The sequence below is a fragment of the Papio anubis genome, chromosome 16 (assembly GCF_008728515.1).
Source record: "Papio anubis isolate 15944 chromosome 16, Panubis1.0, whole genome shotgun sequence".
In the NCBI taxonomy this organism is placed as follows: Eukaryota; Metazoa; Chordata; class Mammalia; order Primates; family Cercopithecidae; genus Papio; species Papio anubis.
The window spans coordinates 25,874,970-25,894,075 of NC_044991.1; the positions used below are offsets into that span (position 1 = coordinate 25,874,970).

Below are 19,106 nucleotides of genomic sequence, written 5' to 3' on the forward strand. Positions count from 1 at the left end.
TATGTTTTATAGGGAAATTTAGGCTTTGGATGTTAGGTTACTATTAAATATGGAAGCCACTGTGGGAAGGAGACACTGTTTATCTCCTAGCACTGGCCTGGGTACCACCTAAATAGCCTTTCATCTGTCAACGAAGCTGTGTACCACCGACTTCGTTGTGGTACCCTCCATTGATGATTCCCTTGCTTTTTTTCCTCTTCCTCCCTGCTGCTCCCAAAGCAAACCTCAGTCCTCGACTCAAGTGCCCTGAAGACCCGGGTGCAGCTCAGCAAGAGAAGCCGCCGCCGGGCCCCCATCTCCCACTCCCTCCGGCGCAGCCGATTCAGTGAGTCCGAGAGCAGATCGCCTTTGGAGGATGAGACTGACAACACGTGGATGTTCAAAGACTCAACGGGTACGCCATGCCTTCTCTCCTCCTCAGACAGCACGTTGAACAGCAGGAAGGATTTAGACTAAGCCCTACGAAAAAATTCCTGACTTGGAAGGCTGTAGATCATTAGAACACAATTACATAGGAAACTGATTTCTTGTTGTGCAGAACTTATCAGAAACTAGGTAAAACGGTGTTTTGAAGGTTAGCATATTAATTGAGGGTCTTTGAGTTACAAGAGACAGAGACATAGCTTAATAAGGTTTTACTATTTTCTGCTTTTATTTTGATTAAATTCACCCCTGTATTCGCTTTAGGTTTGCTCGCTGGTCTTTTTTCTATATTCCTGAGTTGAAAGATCTGTTCATATATTATCAATCTTTTTTTCTGTTTTCTAATGCATCATTTAAGGCTACACATTTTCTTCTAAGGACTGCTTTGGCTGCTTACCGTATCAAAACCTGAGCTGAATCTTGAAGAATGGGTAATAATGAGTTAGGGAAAGTTATTCCAGGCAGAAGTATCAACAGGATCAAAGGGACAGAGATGTAGAAAGAACATTCTGTGTGTGTGGCAGGAGCATCTCTAAGCAGTTTCATGTTGCTCAAGCTGGGAATAGCAGGATATGCTGGAAAGGTAGGCAGAGGCCAGATCATGGATATCCCTGATGCTTTACTAAGGAGTTAGATTTCATCTGTAGATGGAGAGCCATGAAAGACTTTTAAGAAGAAACAGGCTGGGCGCGGTGGCTCACGCCTGTAATCCCAGCACTTTGGGAGGCTGAGGTGGGCAGATCACAAGGTTAGGAGATTGAGACCATTCTGGCCAGCATGGTGAAACCCCATCTCTACTAAAAATACAAAAATTAGCTGGGCATGGCAGCGCATGCCTGTAATCCCAGCTATTCTTGGGAGGCTGAGGCAGGAGAATCGCTTGAACCCAGGAGGCGGAGGTTGCGGTGAGCTGAGATCACACCACTGCACTCCAACCTGACAACAAAGCTAGGCTCCGTCTCAAAAAAAAAAAAAAAAAAGAAAAGAGAGAAACAAAATATCTTCTTGCAATGGAAACTAGAGCAGCTGACCTGCCCACTCTCTCCAGACACACACAGCCTTTAGTCCTCAAAAACGTCTTGTAGGTGCCTTTGTTCATTTGGGGTTTGCCCATGGCAAACATTAGGATGTCAGACCAGGCTCTGAGCTAAGTGATGAGGGGCATTGCTTCTGACCAGATACCTTGAAGAAATGCTTGGAGAGTTCTCTCTCCTGCTCCTATCCCATTTCTGTTATTAAAGGAAATGTGTAAATGCCTCAGGTGAGACCTCTCTGCACACTTCCTTTGTTTTCTGAGCCAAGCTTTATTAATCCACCTGGAGCAAATGAAGACCATAGTAGGGACAAAAACACACAAATACCCCCAGCTGGAATGTGGCGAAGCACCTCTGGCTCCCGTCAGCCTTGAGGAGCTGGCCAAGGGCTGGATGGGGAAGGCGGGATCTGTGCTTTCTTAGTGTACCTCAGTTCCCTGGATAGCCCAAGGGCTCCAGAGCACCGGGTCTTGCCTCGTTCATCCCCGCCCCCTCCTCCAATCCTCACTGTGCCCATGCCACATCCCGGTTTCGGGGAAGTAGAAACTCCTCGCATATCACTCCTGGAAGAGGGTACAGGCAGCCCATCACCCAAAAGCTTGAGTGATCAGCTCAGCCTCAAGCACGGGGCTGGGGTTAAGTCCCGGAAAGGGGAGCCAGGGTCGAGGAAAGTGGCTTCCTGGTCCACCTTGGGGCCGCCTTTCCACAAGACACACGAAGCTCTCCACATTTTCCTCTGAGAGCATAACCTCAGTGCATTGTTGGCTGAAAGCATTCCTGTCTACTTTCCCGCCTCTGCCAAAGATTTCCTTCTATTTCCCGGACTTGGAGTGAGCCAGGGGCTCAGGAGATGGGTTTGCCTGTGCCCTCCCGCAAAAGAAAACCTACTCTGCCTGTTGTCAGTGTCTCCTGGCAAGAAGCAGAGTTGTGAGAAGAGAGCATGAAAGCAGGCACCTGGGTGGTCCTCATGTGTAAAATGGGCCAGAGCATCTTCTGTGCAGGTCTGATGTGAGCATTGCTTGAGATACTGTGTGCAGATAATCTGGCACTTAGGACCTCAATACAAGGCAGCTGCCGATGACTTCAGTGCCCTTTTCTTTGCAACAGAAGAGAAGTCACCCAGGAAGGAAGAGTCAGATGAGGAGGAGAAGCCACCCAAAGCTGAGAGGACCCCCATCAGCCATCCTCAGAGGATGCCCGCGTTTCCAGGCATGGATCCGGCAGTGCTAAAGGTACCAAACCTCTCACCAAGAGTTACCTGGTGGGCATGCTCCTCAACCTTAGCAGCATAAAGAACAGATTCCTTCCTTCCTTCCTTCCTTCCTTCCTTCCTTCCTTCCTCCTTCCTCCTTCCTCCTTCCTCCTTCTCTCTTTCCTCCCTCCGTTCCTCCTTCCTTTTTGTTCTTTCCTCCCTCTTCTCTTTTCTTGCTTCCTTCCTTTTTTATCCTTCCTTTTTTCCTTCCTTCCTTCCTCCTTCCTTCATTCCTTCCATTTTTGAAATAGTGTAAGATTCAAAGGAAGTTACAAAAATAACCCAGGGAGTTTCTCCGTACCCTTCACCCAGCTTCACCCACATGGTGGTATCTCACATGACCATAGCACATTGGCAAAATTAGGAAATTGGTCTTGGTACAATACCATTAACAATACTACTAATTCATTTGGATTTCACCAGTGGCCCTGTGTTGCTTAATCTCTGCTTTCTTTCTTTTCTTTTTTTTTTTTTTTTTTGAGACGGAGTCTCACTCTGTCACCCAGGCTGGAGTGCAGTGGCCGGATCCCAGCTCAGTGCAAGCTCCGCCTCTTGGGTTTATGCCATTCTCCTGCCTCAGCCTCCCGAGTAGCTGGGAATACAGGCGCCCGCCACCTCGCCCGGCTAATTTTTTGTATTTTTAGTAGAGACGGGATTTCACCGTGTTAGCCAGGATGGTCTCGATCTCCTGACCTCGTGATTTGCCCGCCTCGGCCTCCCAAAGTGCTGGGATTACGGGCGTGAGCCACCGCACCCAGCCAATCTCTGCTTTCTGACTCTCCTCCACCCCCAAACCTGCTGCTGTGTTTGGTGTCATAGCTAAGCCAAGTGGGCTGATAATCCAATTGGTGGCACTCACCGGTGCTGAGTGTCGGAAGCAGGAGTGAACAAACCCAGGCTGCTGAAGCCCTTGAGGAATCAAGGCTGGGGAAGGCAGGCACAGAAAATGATCATTTCAATTCCACATGACACAGGAAGCCAGTGCTGGAACCACGTCCCAGTCTCCCAAATTGCACCAGAATGCCAACTGTATTATGCAATGCTGAGGGAAAGGCTGAGTTTCCTCTCTCCTGCCCACATCCAACTCTCACAAGTGTGTCTCGTAGTCCTGGGACCAAATGGCACTTAATTTGGGTGAGAAAAGAGGCCCTTTTGCCCCTGTTCTGTGCCAGACATCATGCGTCTGCAAACTCACTTTATGCTCCAGCAGCCTTGCAAAAGGTAGCTCTTCTCTCCCCTTTTATTGAAGAAGAAATGAAAACAAAAAAGCCTGACTTGTTGGTAGAATTTCTCAACTCTGTGTATCCCACGCGGGCCACACAATCCCCGTGTGGGAGCGCCGTGACTGTTGCTCCTGTAGTAGACGGAAGTTTTGCTTTTCTGTCATTTCTTCGAAGAATAGAAAGTCAGTCAGTAGTGGATGTGCGCGTGTCCCTATAATTGATTTTACAGGCCCTTGAAGTGTGAACATCTGTCAGCCACTAGAACTAGGTTGGAGGTTTCCTTCCTTCCTTCCTTCCTTCCTTCCTTCCTTCCTTCCTTCCTTCCTTCCTTCCCTTCCCCTCCTTCCTTCCTTCCTTCCCTCCCTTCTTTCTCTTTCTCTCTTTCCTTTCTCTTCTTTCCCTCCCCTCCCCTCCCTTCCCCTCCCTCCTTCCCTCCCCTCCCTCCCCTCCCTTTCTTCTTCCCTCCCTCCCTCTCCTCCTCCTTCCCTCCCTTCCTCCTCTCCCCTCCCTCCTCTCCCCTCCCCTCCCTCTCCTCTTTCTTCAAGGATCTCATCCGTCACCCAGGCTGGAGTGCAGTGGTGCAATCTCAGCTCGCTGCAACCTCTGCCTCCTGGGTTCAAGTGATGGTCCTGCTGTAGGAGACAGACAGCCACAGGCCCTGGGTGTAGGTGAGACGGAGGCCCTGGGGCTCCCATGTGGATGCACCGAGTAAGTGTTGAGGCAGATCGTGGGATTCCAGAACACAGCTGGAGTCCACTGTGCTCTGTGAAAACGGGGCTTTGGCCATTCATTCATCAGTATTAGCTTAAACTTCTTGAGCCTGGAGGCAGCTGCGTTAACTAATCTCTACCATAGCAGTGCTAGGCGATCATTAACAACCAGGGCAGCTGGGCGTGGTGGCTCAAGCCTGTAATCCCAGCACTTTGGGAGGCCGAGGCGGGCGGATCACGAGGTCAGGAGATCAAGATCATCCTGGCTAACACGGTGAAACCACCGTCTCTACTAAAAATACAAAAAGTTAGCTGGGCGTGGTGGCGGGCACCTGTAGTCCCAACTACTCAGGAGGCTGAGGCAGGAGAATGGTGTGAACCCGGGAGGCGGAGCTTGCAGTGAGCTGAGATTGCGCCACTGCACACCAGCCTGGGTGACAGGGAGAGACTCTGTTTCAAAAAAAAAAGAAACAACCAGGGGAGGCTGCAGGGCTTGTTCTGAAAAGAACCCTGGAGTTGGGCTGCAGGCAGACCTGGTGTGAATCCCAGTTCATAAAAGCTGGGTGACTTTGGGATTGACCTTTGGGCTCTCTCGCCCTGTAAAATGGAGGAAAGCGTGAAAGAATCTTACATACATGGAGCGAACTCACATTTGTCATATTACTTGAGCCTGGTAGAGCCCAAATGTTGGGTGATCAGTGCACAGAAGCCATCAGTGGACAAGGGTGATGACTGCTGTTGCCGGGGGCTGACCCAGCACTGCCTGAGGGAGAAGCCACCTGCCACCACTCACACCTCGGTCCTGCAAGGGAATTTTACGCATACCATTGTATTCCATCCCCAACATGCCCTCCAACAATGGGTGGATATTTGCCCTATGGTTTTCTTATGGGACTCTAATGGACTGTCAACAACTTCATTTTCAAGTTAAGCTGCAGCTGTTGGATGGAGGGAGCTGCTCTCTCCATGTAGGGTTGTCAGGGTGGCATGCCGTGCGCTGAGCACACTACAGATGGTGGCTTTTCAGCAAAAGAGAATGTGATTCTGTGGGTTTGGGTGGTGATTCCACCTTGGGGGTCGAGGGTGGCTGCTTGGAATGCCAGATTGACATCTGACTTTTCTCAGCCCCCACGTTTCCTGTCTGGCTTTATTCCAACTCAGGGGGCCCCGAGTGTTTGCAGAAGGCTCATCGTACCTGAGGTTGCCATGGGAGGGGGCCCTTCCCCAGACAAAGGGCGGTTTACAGACTCAGCTCTCTTCTCTCCCCAGGCTCAGCTGCACAAGAGGCCAGAGGTGGACAGTCCCGGCGAGTCCCCCAGCTGGGCACCCCAGCCCAAGAGCCCCAAGTCCCCCTTCCAGCCTGGGGTGCTGGGCAGTCGCGTGCTGCCTTCCAGCATGGACAAGGACGAGAGGTGAGGGGTCTTGGGGCATGGGGGTCCCTCTCTTCCCAAGCTCAGACTGTACTTCTGGAGAGGTGCTCGCCTAGGTTTTAGAGCTGAAGAGAAGGGAGTTTCCACTTTTTCATTTTCTCTAGCAGCAGAAGCTTTGTTCATGTGAACTCTCAACATTCTCATACCTCAAAAGGACATCAGAGGCCGGGGAAGGAGGCCAGGAATGAGGCCAGCTGGCCTCTCCTCTTCCCCCGCCCCTGCCAACTCCTGCACTGAACGCCAGGGCACCATTGTTGGAGAACTACTGCTCTCGTTTAGCCCTCTCCAGACCGACGGGGAAACTGAGGCATTCTCCCTCCTCTTACCCTTCGGGGAAGTATCTTTATCTTCAGTGATCTGGGGGACCTGGGAAGGTGGATCAAAGGGCACGGCCAGGTTGAATGAGATCAGTTTCACTCCCTTCGTGAAACAGCTGTCCCGATCCTGGGCTCGGCCTGCTCTGTGTAGAAATGAGCACGAAGCAGCTTCTGCCCCCCAAGAGGCTCTCAGACTGGGGTGTTTCAGCATCTGGAGGTGCAAGTTAAGAACAGGGGATCGAAGGTCACACAGCCAGGGTTTAACTCCAGCTTTGCTGCTTAAGAGCTGCGTGACCTGGGAAAAGGCACTTGACCTCCTGAACCTCAGTTTCTTCATCTGTAAAATGGGTTTTCTAACCTCCTAACCTTCCGAGGTGGTCATGAGGATGAAACAAGAGTGTGTCTAAAGCCCTTTGCCTGAGCCCTGGGATGTAGAAGTACTCAGTGAGGCAGAGTGGAAATCTTATGAGCACTGGTAACCCATGAAAGTTAGAGATCGTTCCTGATGCTGAGTTGTAATGATAGTAAGTGCTGGCTGGATCAGAACGAGGGTGGGTAAGCTATGGCCCACAGGCCAAATCCAACCCCCATCTGTTTTTGTAAGTAAGCTTTGTTGGAACACAGCCACATGCATTCATTTATGTACTGTCTATAACTGCTTTAGTGCTACCGCTGCAGAGTTAAGAAGTAGCGCAGACACCCCACGGCCCACAGAGTCAGGAATATTTACTCTCTGGCCCTTTCTCTGACCCCTGTGATGGAGGGAGGCTGAGGAAGGGCTCGTCATGCACACTTGAGGATGGGCGGCAAAAAGACTTCCAGCTCGGTGCAGTGGCTCACGTCTATAATCCCAGCACTTTGGAAGACAGAGGTGAGAGTATCTCTTGAGGCCAGGAGTGGGAGGCGGTAGTGAGCTATGATTGCACCATTGCACTCCAGCCTGGACCACAGAATGAGACCTTGTCTCGAAAAATAAAAAAAGAAATAAAGAAAAGAAAAACAATTAGCTGGCTGTGGTGGCACATGCCTGTGGTCCCAACTACTCCAGAGGCTGAAGTGGGAGGATCCCTTGAGCCCAGGAGATGGAGGCTATGATCGTGCCACTGCACTCCAGTCTGGGCAATGCAGTGAATCCCTGCCTCTCTAATAAAAAAAAAGAAGCTTCCAAGAGAAGGAGATACTTGAACTGAATCATGGTGGACAATTGGGTCTTAGCTGGACCATGGGCAGTGAGAGGGGATCCCAGGCTAGAGCCGCTGCACATGCAAAGGCCTGGAGGCCAGATGGACCTGGGACCCTCAGGCAGTGCACGATACGTAGCATGGAGTGGGCTGTGGGAACCTGAAGGCGAGACATTAGAGAGAGACAGGGCCATAGCTGAGACAGTGCCTCCCTGCTCTGGTAATGCCAGAATTCTGGCTCCAAAGTCTGTGGAGGGCTCTAGCATTTCTCTGTGGCTGGAGGAACCCCCAGACCAGGGTCTCAGAGGCATCTCTGGAGGCCTGGGCTTGTGTCTCCACTATTAGGCAAAGCTTGGCTGAGGTCTAGAGTACCCTAGACCCTCATCTGCCCAGGGGGCCCTCTTATTCCTCATTCCTAGACTGGCAGGCATAGCAGTTGAAGGCCTGCCCCTAGACTCCAGAGTCACCTCATCTCTCGTCCCCTTAGGTGCAGACCCCGACCGTACCGCCAACCAGGCCAGCATCTTTTCTGACCCTTCTAGGGCCATGGGTCTCAGGAGCTTTCTCTGAGAACAGAATCAGTCACGTCCTGTGTGCATGTGTGTTTGATTATAAAAGCAGTAGATCTTCACTGTAGAAAATATGAAAATAATACAAAGGGGAAAAGAAAATCATCCACGATCCCACCGTGCAAAGACCACTACTGTTGATACCTGGGCATCTATCCTTCCATTTTCTTTTTCTTTGTAACATAGCTGAGAGCACAACGTTTTTAGAGTTTGATTCCCCTGCTCCGTGTTCTATATGAATATTTTCCCGAGCCTGCTTACAATCTTCATAAACGTGATTTTTTTTTCTTGAATAAAGTTTTAAACAATGATGACTTTATTGTTTTTTATTTTGTTTTATTTTTTGTTTTTGAGAGAGGGTCTCACTCTGTTGCCCAGGCTGGAGTGCAGTGGCGTGATTATAGCCTCCACCTCTCCAGCCTCAGGTGAATCCCCTGCCTCAGCCTCCATGAGTGGCTGGGACCATAGTTGTGTGCCACCACGCCTGGCTAATTTTTGTATTTTTTTGTAGAGACAGGATTTCGCCATGTTGCCCAGGCCGGTCTCGAATTCCTGGGCGATCCTCTGCCTCCCAAAGTGCTAGGATTACAGGCATGAGCTACCGTGCCTGGCCTGACTTTATTGTTTTTTATTAAAATGATGTGTTCTAATTATAAGAAATTCTGAGAAAACAGAAAACTGCTAAGAAGAAGGTAAAAAAATAAATAAATAAAACTCAAAAATAGTACCATGTAGATGGTGGCTACTCAAATGTATTCACTTTGAGAAAATTCATTGAGCTATGCACATTTTGATTTGAGTACCTTTCTGTATGTGTTCTTCCATTTTAAAATGTTTAAACAGGCTGGGCGCGGTGGCTCACACCTGTAATCCCAGCACTTTGGGAGGCCGAGTCAGGCAGATCACAATGTCAGGAGATCGAGACCATCCTGCCTAACACAGTGAAACCCCATCTCTACTAAAAATACAAAAAATTGGCCGGGCGTGGTGGCAGGTGCCTGTAGTCCCAGCTACTCGGGAGGCTGAGGCAGGAGAATGGCGTGAACCCGGGAGGCAGAGCTTGCAGTGAGCCGAGATCGCGCCACTGCACTCCAGCCTGGGTGACAGAGCAAGACTCCATCAAAAAAAAAAAAAAAGCTTAAACAAATCTCACCTCCCCAAAACAATTGACATTCGATAAACAAAAGGCATCTCTGTTTGTCTTATGGGCATTGTATTGTCCAGAGTTCTCTAGAGAAACAGAGCCAGTCGTGTGCGTGTGTATGTGTTTGTGTGTGTGTGTGTAAATAATACAGTTGACCCCTGAACAAGGCAGAGATTAGGGGTACTGACCTCCTACCTAGTCAAAAATCTGCATGTAGCTTTTAACTTTCTAAAACCTAACTACTAATAACCTAGTGTTGACCAGAAGCCTCACCCATAACCACATATATTTTGTATGTTATATTTTATATATTCTTACAATAAAGTAAGCTAGAGAAAAGATGTTATTAAGAACATATAAGGAAGAGAAAATGTATTTCCTGTTCATTAAGTGGAAGTGGATCATCATAAAGGTCTTCATCCTTCCTCCTCATTGTTTTCCCATTGAGCAGGCTGAGGGGGAGGCGGAGGAAGAGGGATTGGTCTTGCTGCCTCAGCGGTGGCAGAGGCAGAAGAAAATCCAAGTGGACCCACACAGTTCAAACTGTGTTGTTCAAGGGTCAGCTGTATATACATGTACGTATATATGCATACATGTGTAGATGCTTGTATGTATGTATAGAGATTGGTTTTAAGGAATTGGCTCATGTGATTGTGGAGGAAGGCAAGTCCAAAATCTGCAGAGTAGACCAGCAGGCTGGGGGTGCAAGGAAGAGTCCAAGTCCAGAAGGCTTCCCTCTTCTTCCTGGAAGGCCAGTCTTTTTCTTTTCTTTTCTTTTGAGACGGAGTCTCACTCTGTTGCTCAGGCTGGAGTACAGTGGTGCTATCTGGGCTTACTACAAGCTCCACCTCCCAGGTTCCCGCCATTCTCCTGCCTCTGCCTCCCAAGTAGCTGGGGCTACAGGCACCTGCCACCATGCCCGGCTAATTTTTTTTTTGTATTTTTAGTAGAGACAGGGTTTCACCCTGTTAGCCAGGATGGTCTCGATCTTCTGACCTCGTGATCTGCCCACCTCGGCCTCCCAAAGTGCTGGGATTACAGACGTGAGCCACCGCACCTGGTGAGGCCAGTCTTTTTCTATTCAGGCCTTTAACTGAATAGATGAGGCCCTTTCATATCACGGAGGGTGGTCTGCGCTACTCAGTGCCTACTGATTTAAATGTTAACCTCATCTAAGAAAAAATGTCTTTGCATAAACATCTAGAATAACGTCTGACCAAATATCTGGGTACACATTAGGTTTAAATTGATGCATAAAACTAACCATCAGAGACACTTACCTGGATAGAGAGATGGAAAGATGAATAGCTCTTTGCATGACAAATGGATGGATGGAAATAATTTTATATAAGATGAATTTTTTGTTTGTTTGTTTGCATTTTGTGGAGAATGGGGTCTCACTGTGTTGCCCAGGCTGATCTCAAACTCCTGGGCTCAAGCTATCCTCCTGCCTCTGCCTCCCTAAGTGTTGGAGTTACAGGCGTGAGCCACTGTGCCCAACCAAGATACATTTTTATACCTGCAGATTATCTCATAGAACGGATATACTGTGATTTATTTCAGCGGTCCCCAACCTTTCTGGCACCATGGACCAGTTTTGTGGAAGACAATTTCTCCACAGACCGGGGTACAGGGGGTGGTTTTGTAATGATTCAAACACATTACATTCACTGTGTACTTTATTTCTATTATTACTACATTGTTATTATAATGAAGTAATTCTACAGTTCGCAGTAATGTAGAATCAGTGAGAACCCTGAGCTTGTTTTCCTGCAACTAGACGGTACCATCCGGGGGTGACAGGAGACAGTGACAGATCATCAGGCATTAGATTCTCATAAGGAGCCCGCAACCTAGATCCCGCGCATGTGCAGTTCACAATAGGCTTCATGCTCCTATGAGAATCTAATGCTGCCGCTGATCTGACAGGAGGTGGAGATCAGGTGGAACGTGAGTGATGGGGAGAGGCTGTGAATACAGATGACGCTTCACTCACTCTCCCACCACTCATCTCCTGCTGTGTGGCCCCCGTTCCTAACAGGCTGTGGACCAGTATCGGTCTGTGGCCCAGGGGGTTGGGGACCCCTGATTTATTTAATATTCCCTATTGTTGGTCACTGGTTAATTTCTACTGCTCGCTTATCAGTCCCGTTAATATGGGCATCTTTGCCACCTCCGAGTGCTTGCCACAGCCCCACCTGGGCCCAGGGATAGACAGTCGGGTACCACTCAGTCCTGTCCGCGAGGAGCCCACAGTCTGGTTTCAGGTAGTCTCTTACTGGCTTTGTGGTTTCAGGTCGGATGAACCCTCTCCCCAGTGGCTAAAGGAATTGAAATCCAAGAAGAGGCAAAGTCTTCATGAGAACCAAGTTTGACCAGGTATGAAGGGGCTCTGCCAGGGAACCTGGGAAGAACCCTGCAGTCACAGGAATGGGGAACTCAGGGTGGCCAAGCCTTAGAGACCGGGACTGTTGTACCCAAGGAAAGAGGCTGTGCAAGGGGAGAAGTGAGGGGTGGGGAGTGTTCAGAGTTCCTGTAAAGAGGATGGTGATGTCTGTTTCCATTTAGGGAGGAAACAAAGCTGAGCTGCCTGGAGTGGGTGAAAGGCACCAGGCCAAGAGGCAGGTGACCGGGGCTCTGGGCTCATGTGTTTGGCTGGCCCTTCTAGTTGCATCACCTTTTGTTAATAAAACAAAAGGGCGGGACATCAGAGGTTAGCTTAATTAGAAATGGTTACTTTTTTTTTTTTTGAGACGGAGTCTCGCTCGTTCGCCCAGGCTGGAGTGCAGTGGTCGGATCTCAGCTCACTGCAAGCTCCGCCTCCTGGGTTTATGCCGTTCTCCTGCCTCAGCCTCCCGAGTAGCTGGGACTACAGGTGCCTGCCACCTCGCCTGGCTAGTTTTTGTATTTTTTAGTAGAGACGGGGTTTCACCGTGTTAGCCAGGATGGTCTCGATCTCCTGACCTCATGATCCGCCCGTCTCGGCCTCCCAAAGTTCTGGGATTATAGGCTTGAGCCACCGCGCCCGGCCTTTTTTTTTTTTTTTGAGATGGAGTTCCACCCTTGTCGCCCAGGCTGGAGTGCAGTGATGCAATCTCGGATCTCAGCTCACTGCAACCTCCGCCTCCCGGGTTCAAGCGATTCTCCTGCCTCAGCTTCCCAATTAGCTGGCATTACAGGCGCCTGCCACCATGCCCAGCTAATTTTTATATTTTTTGTAGAGATGGAGTTTCACCATGTTGGACAGGCTGGTCTCGAACTCCTGACCTCAGGTGATCCGTTCGCCTCGGCCTCCCAAAGTGCTGGGATTATAGGCGTGAGCCACCACGCCTGGCCAGAAATGGTTACAGTTTTTATGAGGGGAATGTTTCATGTACAGCCTATGTAGTTAAAAATCAATTTGAAAAAATATACATTTAAAAAATCACGATTAGATAGGCCCTGGTGTAAGTTGCAAATGACTGAACATCATGAACTTCAGTTTCCTCATCTGTAAAATGGGTTAGCAGTGTCCACACCGCCAGGCTGTCCTCAGGGCCCACTGAGAATGCACCTGTGGTGCTTGACCAAGCGCTGCCTGATGGTACATGCACCATCGAAGTCAGCATTGATGTGATGAGCACAAGAGACGCACCATCCCTTATCCACAAAATTCCAGAAAGCTCTGCAAACAAAGCTTTTCCTAACGCAGTGGTGAAACGTGACCTGAGTGAATATAATTCTACTTCGACTCTCTTTTCCCCACTTTATATGAATGTTCATAATACACTGCAGGCATATTATCTGCTTGATTATGCTGGTGTTACATGTGTGTATATATACATATATGTGTATATGTTACATGATTATATATGTATGATGCACATGTGTGTGTATAAGAAAGTCTAAAAATTATAAATTCCCAAATAAAACTATGCTCAAGGGATTTGGATAAGGGATCGGGACTTGTGTTTATTTTGTGTTTGGTGCAGTACATGTAATATCTCATTTAAGCCTCCAGCAACAACCCCTTCGAGGAAACTGAGGCTCAGAATTGAGACTGGAACCCTGATCTGACCCTAAATTTCATGTTGGTTTCATGGTATTCCGTGACTGCCACCCTCCTCACCTCCCCTTTCCCCCTGACACACAAAAAAATCTATTTTCGGACCTTAGGCTTCTAGGGGTCTCTTTATTGGAGAATATCAGGCGAGGTTTTAAGGCCTGATGGTAGAGAGAAATAGAGCCCAACGTTCCCACCGCTGACACCAGGACTGTCCCTTCCTCTCCAGGCAGGGAACCCTGCTACGTCTACTGAACAGAAGCCTTAACCGTCAGAACCCGCAGACGGGGCCGAGCTGCTGCCGTTTCTTCCTGCACAATGCTTACGTGCCTGGGCCCTTCCCGTTGGATTGAGAATGCTATCCAGTGCCCCCGTCCTCGCCAGGCTCTCCCTGGATCCAGACGGGAAGACCCAACCTCCAGGAGCACTCGCTCATCTCCCCAGGCAGCACTTCAGGCCGGGAGAGGAGCCAGGCTGCCCAGAAATGTCTACGTGGGTGGTTTTGCTTTTTATGTAAAAATGTGCATTTCTACCTACTTTAGACACCTTCATCAGCCCCAAGAACATCAGCACGAGGCTGGAATTGCCTCCCCAGGTTCTGAAAAACACCTGAGTTTGTGAAAGCACCTCCTCAGCCGACCCAGGGCAGGTCTTTTTTGGGAAGGACATTTCCAAGGAAGATCACACTGTTCATTTCCTGCTGTAGTCTCGATGCAAGGCATTACCGCCGAGTTGAGGGGTTTTATTCTTTTTTTTTGGTGAGTTCCTTCTTCCCCTCGAGGAATCAGCAGTTCCAATTTTTAAACGTATCCTCCCTGATTGTGTGTATTTCTCTTTCTAGTGGGGCTGTGTGCATCACTGGCCTGTGTTACTGTATGTCATTTTTGTTGGCTTTAGAAGGCGATAAAGCAATAATTCAGCTAATTTTCTTTGAAACTTGATATGTATGTATGTGTTTACGTTAAAGGACAGGAGGAAAGATGTGTGAATAATTTGTTCTGAAGTATCCAGTCACCTCAGGTTATCTTATCCCTATCCAAGCTGTTTAGAAGTTATAATTGTCACTCTTGTATATATTTCCCTGGCTTCTTTTCATCTGAGCTCTGGTTTCTGTAGGGTGACCTTTGCCCCTTGGCCTTAAGGGTTCATAAACTGCAGCCCAAGTGGTGGTGCCTTTGCCACTGAATCATCAGACCCGCCCTAGGAATCTTTTTCTCCAGAGTCTTCTTTGAACATGACCTGGGTTGCTGGCATGGAGGAGTTGTTCCAAACTGGCCTCAGAGCAGATGCATGAATGAAGGGTACTTTTTCTTTTGCTCACCTCACTTTCCCTCATCGAACTCCACCTGACCAAGTGCTTGTTTCGGTCCAAATGTGGGTCTTGCTGAAAGCCCTTCTCTGGAGGGGAGCTCCCCAGCCAAGGACTCTGGACAGAAATGCTGGGTGCTAGGTGACAAATCATAAAGCTGGCCCTGCCTCCTTTTTTTCTTGCTAGCGATCAGCTCATTCCGGGGAATCCCCAAGACCTCTGGGGGCTCCAGACACTCTCTACCTTGTCTTTGTTTTTGGAAATGCCCAACACCAGACTCTTCCACTTCTGAGTCCTAAGGCTCTAGCAGATACCCCAGATGTGCTTGGCTGGCCACCTGCCATGCCTGGACTTGCCATAGTCTACGTGCCAACCTTGCCTGGGAGATCCCCATCATGAGATGCTTGGGCAATTCATAGAGAGCCTGTGGCATGGGGTGGCGTTTCCTAGTAGATCCATGCACAGCACTCTGGCTAGATACGGAAGTGGGGGGCATGTGTGCCCTCTACTCCCTCCCCACAGTTTCCTAAGAGGTTAAAGTCTTTCTCGATGAATCCATTATTTGCAAATGCTATCAAAACATGCTTCCCTTTTCCCTGGCTACCTCTCAGGAGTTCATTTGTGTCTCCATCTCAGCTTCCTCCTTCATCTCCCTTTACCCCTCTTCTCTCTCTTAATGGGTGGATGGGCATGGATAGAAATCCTCTGTTTCTCTAGGTCAGGACAAACACCTAGGCCCTAGTGAGGCGGTTGTCGTTCAGCACCAGGGACAGCAACTGCAGGGCTGTGAGGCAGGAGCCCACCTTGTGTCCTGTTCGATGAGCTTTGGTTACTGATGAGCAATTGCTGGACCATGCCACCACCCAGCCTTTTACACCTGGGAGCCTCATGCATCTGGGTTTGGGCGTTTGGCCCTGCTTGATGATAGTTTGTTTTCTCATCATTCCCTGAATTAGTCATCTAGTCATCTGTGGCCATTTGGGGATTAATTCCTGCAACTGCTTCATTTGAATTCTTTTTTAAAGATCCAGTTTCTGTGTTATAATAATTTGGATCTTATGGCTTTCTAAGTCAATAGGATCCCCTTTAAAAAATACCTACTGTTGTGTTTTGTTTTGTTTTTCTGATACACGGTCTTGCTGTGTTGCTCAAGTTGGAGTGGAGTGGCACGATCATCGCTCACTGAAGCCTCTAACACCTGGGCTCAAGTGATTCTTCTGCCTCAACCTCTCAGGTAGCTGGGGCTACAGGTATATGCTACCATGACCAGCTAATTTTTTAATTTTTCTGTAGAGACAAGGATCTCACCATGTTGCCCAGGCTGGTCTCAAAATCAAACTTCTGGGCTCAAGCAATTCTCCCCCCTCAGCCTCCCAAAGTGCTGGGATTACAGACATGAACTACTGCATCTGGCCTAAAACACATTCCTAGTCTTTTGATGCTGACTTCTTGTCTTGGCTGATGTCTGTGTTTCCTTCAGGTGGAAAGAACCCCTTTATACCATCTCAAGCAGTAGGAAAGGAACTGCTCTTACATATATTGATGCTCCTCATGCAAAACTCTCAATTCTTAATTAGTCATGTCTCAGCTCAAGGATATCAGACAGGAAGGAAACACACTTGAAAATGAGATTGACTGGAGATTTTTTTCCCTAATCTCTCACACCTTAATTGGGAAAATAATCTATTTAATTGTGTATTAATTAGGATATACAAAGTTCACCCTCCTTGAAAGTGACTAGGGCAAGCCCTGAAGATCTTCCTCACCTCCTTTTATTTTTCTGTAACCTTGTCTCCTCCAGCACCGCAGGATAGACAATCACAGTGAGTCAAGAATGACTCTCTTTCGTGCGGGCTCCGCCATGACCTCTGAACCCTGCTTATGAGCAGTGCAATGAAGTTAGAAGTAACTGATGATTGGCAGCCTTTGCAGATAGCTGGCAAGTGGGTAATTTACTTCTCCCTATTCTAAATGGAGTGCACTGCCTTTGAGGCTAAGCAAGGGGGTGTTGTACGCTAGTTTCTAGACTTTGCTTGGAGACCCCTTTGGAAATCCGTCTTCTTTTTAATCTCACTTAACATGCCTTAATAATCCGTGTGCAATGGAGTCATCCACTCCTCATCCAACCCTCCTCCCCGGGGACTTTGGCTGTCCTCAATGAGAGTCTCATGCAGAATGGAAAATCCTCCATATGTACAATCTCTCACCCCTCCTCATTTCTCTTCCTCCTCACCTCCACCACCCCTTTGCACATCAGCATTTTGACAGCTGGTCTTTTGAGAAGCCCGTGTCTTTTTCCTCTTCAGTAGATACCCTTCTTCATGGCCTTTTGCCTAATGAAACAGAGGCCTTTGGCCTTTGAAAATCCATGATGAGGCCTCAGAAATCAGTATTGTGGAGGATTACTCCATGCCACCAGAGACACTCTGGTGAAAGAGAAACCTCGTGGTCTTTAGGATGTTGGGATTTTGAGTGGTAGCCTCAGGATTCAGGGAAAGGACAATCGGATGGTGGTGTTTTCCAGGGGGACGAGCCAAATCACGTGGTTTCAGACACTTGTGTTTTCCTTTGTGCCTCCCTGGAAGGGAGGCCAACTTAAGGGTATCGCCAAGAAGCCAGAATTGAAATAGGCATGAGCCTGTGGTTGTCAACTTTACAGGCTGGGCAAGGGATTTAGAAAGACCCTTAGCGTGATTTTCCTAAAAAAGACCTTAGCTGCTCCGACCTGGTGCTGATAGCTGCTTTGTCGATCTATGCTTTAATATTTTTCTTTATAATATGTCCTCAGATGGCTCCTGGAACTAGTCATAATTACAAACTGTAAAAATCCCCCCTCCCCAGTGTAGACATTTAAACCAGAGTAAGTGATGGGGAGACATTCTGTGGTCTCTGAATGTGCCTTCCCCCTCACCATGTGTTAAAACACAAATCCGAAGTTCCATGGCATCATGATTCCAAGGGCCTGGAGGGTAGGACCCCCTGCACATCTAGAAGGGGATCTGCTTTGGGCTCGGTCCCCTTAGCGAGTAGGGGACCCTTGCTGTGTGCTGAGAGGCTGCTAGGACTCACCCAGTTGGAATTCTGGGCAGGCTCAAGAAGTCTAAAGCCACGTAAAAAGCTGGTAGGCATGAATGTGCCAGGTATTTGCCAGCCTGTGTCTCCTTTTGCACCCCCCAATCCAGAGTTTTCTTTCTTTTGACTAAATTGGCTCCCGCAGGGGGAAGGGCAGAAAGCTAGGCCCTCTGCTCTGGGAAGTCGGCCTGAGGTTTCTGGCAAGTTAACCCTTAAAATCGACACCTCTCAGCCCGCCCTCCCCTTTGGCCTTCCCAGAATCTCCTTCAGTGGTTGCTCTCCCACCTGTGCCATAACATCAACTTCCATGACTTGGACTAGCACTTCCTTGACAATCCCTGTTGGCATCACACCGGCTACAAATTATGCTGTTTTCTAAAGAATTTGAACTTTTTTTCTTCTTTTCTTGAGACAGGGTCTTGCTCTGTTGGCCAGGCTGGAATACAGTAGCACAATCATAGCTCACTGCAGCCTCCAACTCCTGGGCTCAAGCAATCCTCCCACCTCTGCCTCCAGAGTAGCCCAGATGACAGGCGCACACCACCACGCCCAGCTGATTTTTTAAATCTTCTTTTTGTAGAAACAGGATCTTGCTATATTGCCCAAGCTGGTCTCTAACTTGGTCTCAAGCGATCCTCCCACCTCAGCCTCCCAAAGTCCTGGGATTACAGGCATGAGCCACCATGCCCAGCTGAATTTGAGATTTTTAATAATCTCATTCCACATAGCCTTATAGATCCTGTAAATAGGGGGGTCACAAAAGTAATATATTGTGTTATGGAAGATAATTTTGTACTGTGCTGTTTCCTAAATCACAACAATATCCTAAAGTCATGCACTTCCCAGATGATCGTGATCCTCAAAACGCTTTGTAAGATGGGGTAGGGCGTGGAAATACATATATATACACACAAACACACACACACATAAGTATAGTATATATTTTCCTAACCTTTCTTCTGGGTCCTTCCTCAGATCTTTGAGTCGCGATAGAAAAGGAACTTGAGTTCTTTGTGTAGGAAAGTTAAGCTTCCCGCCTGCGGTGTTCTTGCAATTGCCTTACGAATTCACAAGCTCTAGGAGTTCTGAACGGAAGGCAGACAAGAGGCACTTTATCCAATCCCAGAAAGAATCTCTACCCATGGGACTGAGAATTCATCTAGAAAACCTTATATTTTTAATGTAAAAAAAAAAAAAAATGGGGCTTACCAGACCTCACAGAGTATTGGATGTCTACAAGTGCTTTTATATTTTGTAACTGTAAAGAGGTTTCATATGCACAGAAGAGCAGTTGGAAATCTGGTCAACTGCAATAAAACAAGATGACCTTTGCATGTACAAAGATGTTGCATTCAGACTATGAAAATAGCAAATAAAGCTTTGGTGCAAGCTGCATTGGA

At 48.3% G+C, this 19,106-nt stretch overlaps 1 protein-coding gene across 2 annotated transcripts in view; it reads left to right on the forward strand.

The window, feature by feature from the left end:
* KIAA1671 (KIAA1671 ortholog) overlaps positions 1-19,106 on the forward strand; it is a 252,553-nt gene extending 233,447 nt beyond the window's left edge. For both annotated transcript variants that reach the window (XM_009216959.3, XM_017945179.3), the window contains 5 exons: positions 220-394; positions 2,565-2,689; positions 5,912-6,054; positions 11,580-11,662; positions 13,555-19,106. In XM_009216959.3, coding sequence (XP_009215223.2) covers positions 220-394; positions 2,565-2,689; positions 5,912-6,054; positions 11,580-11,658 — 522 coding nt within the window. In that variant the 3' untranslated portion in view covers positions 11,659-11,662; positions 13,555-19,106. The remainder of the gene's footprint in view (positions 1-219; positions 395-2,564; positions 2,690-5,911; positions 6,055-11,579; positions 11,663-13,554) is intronic.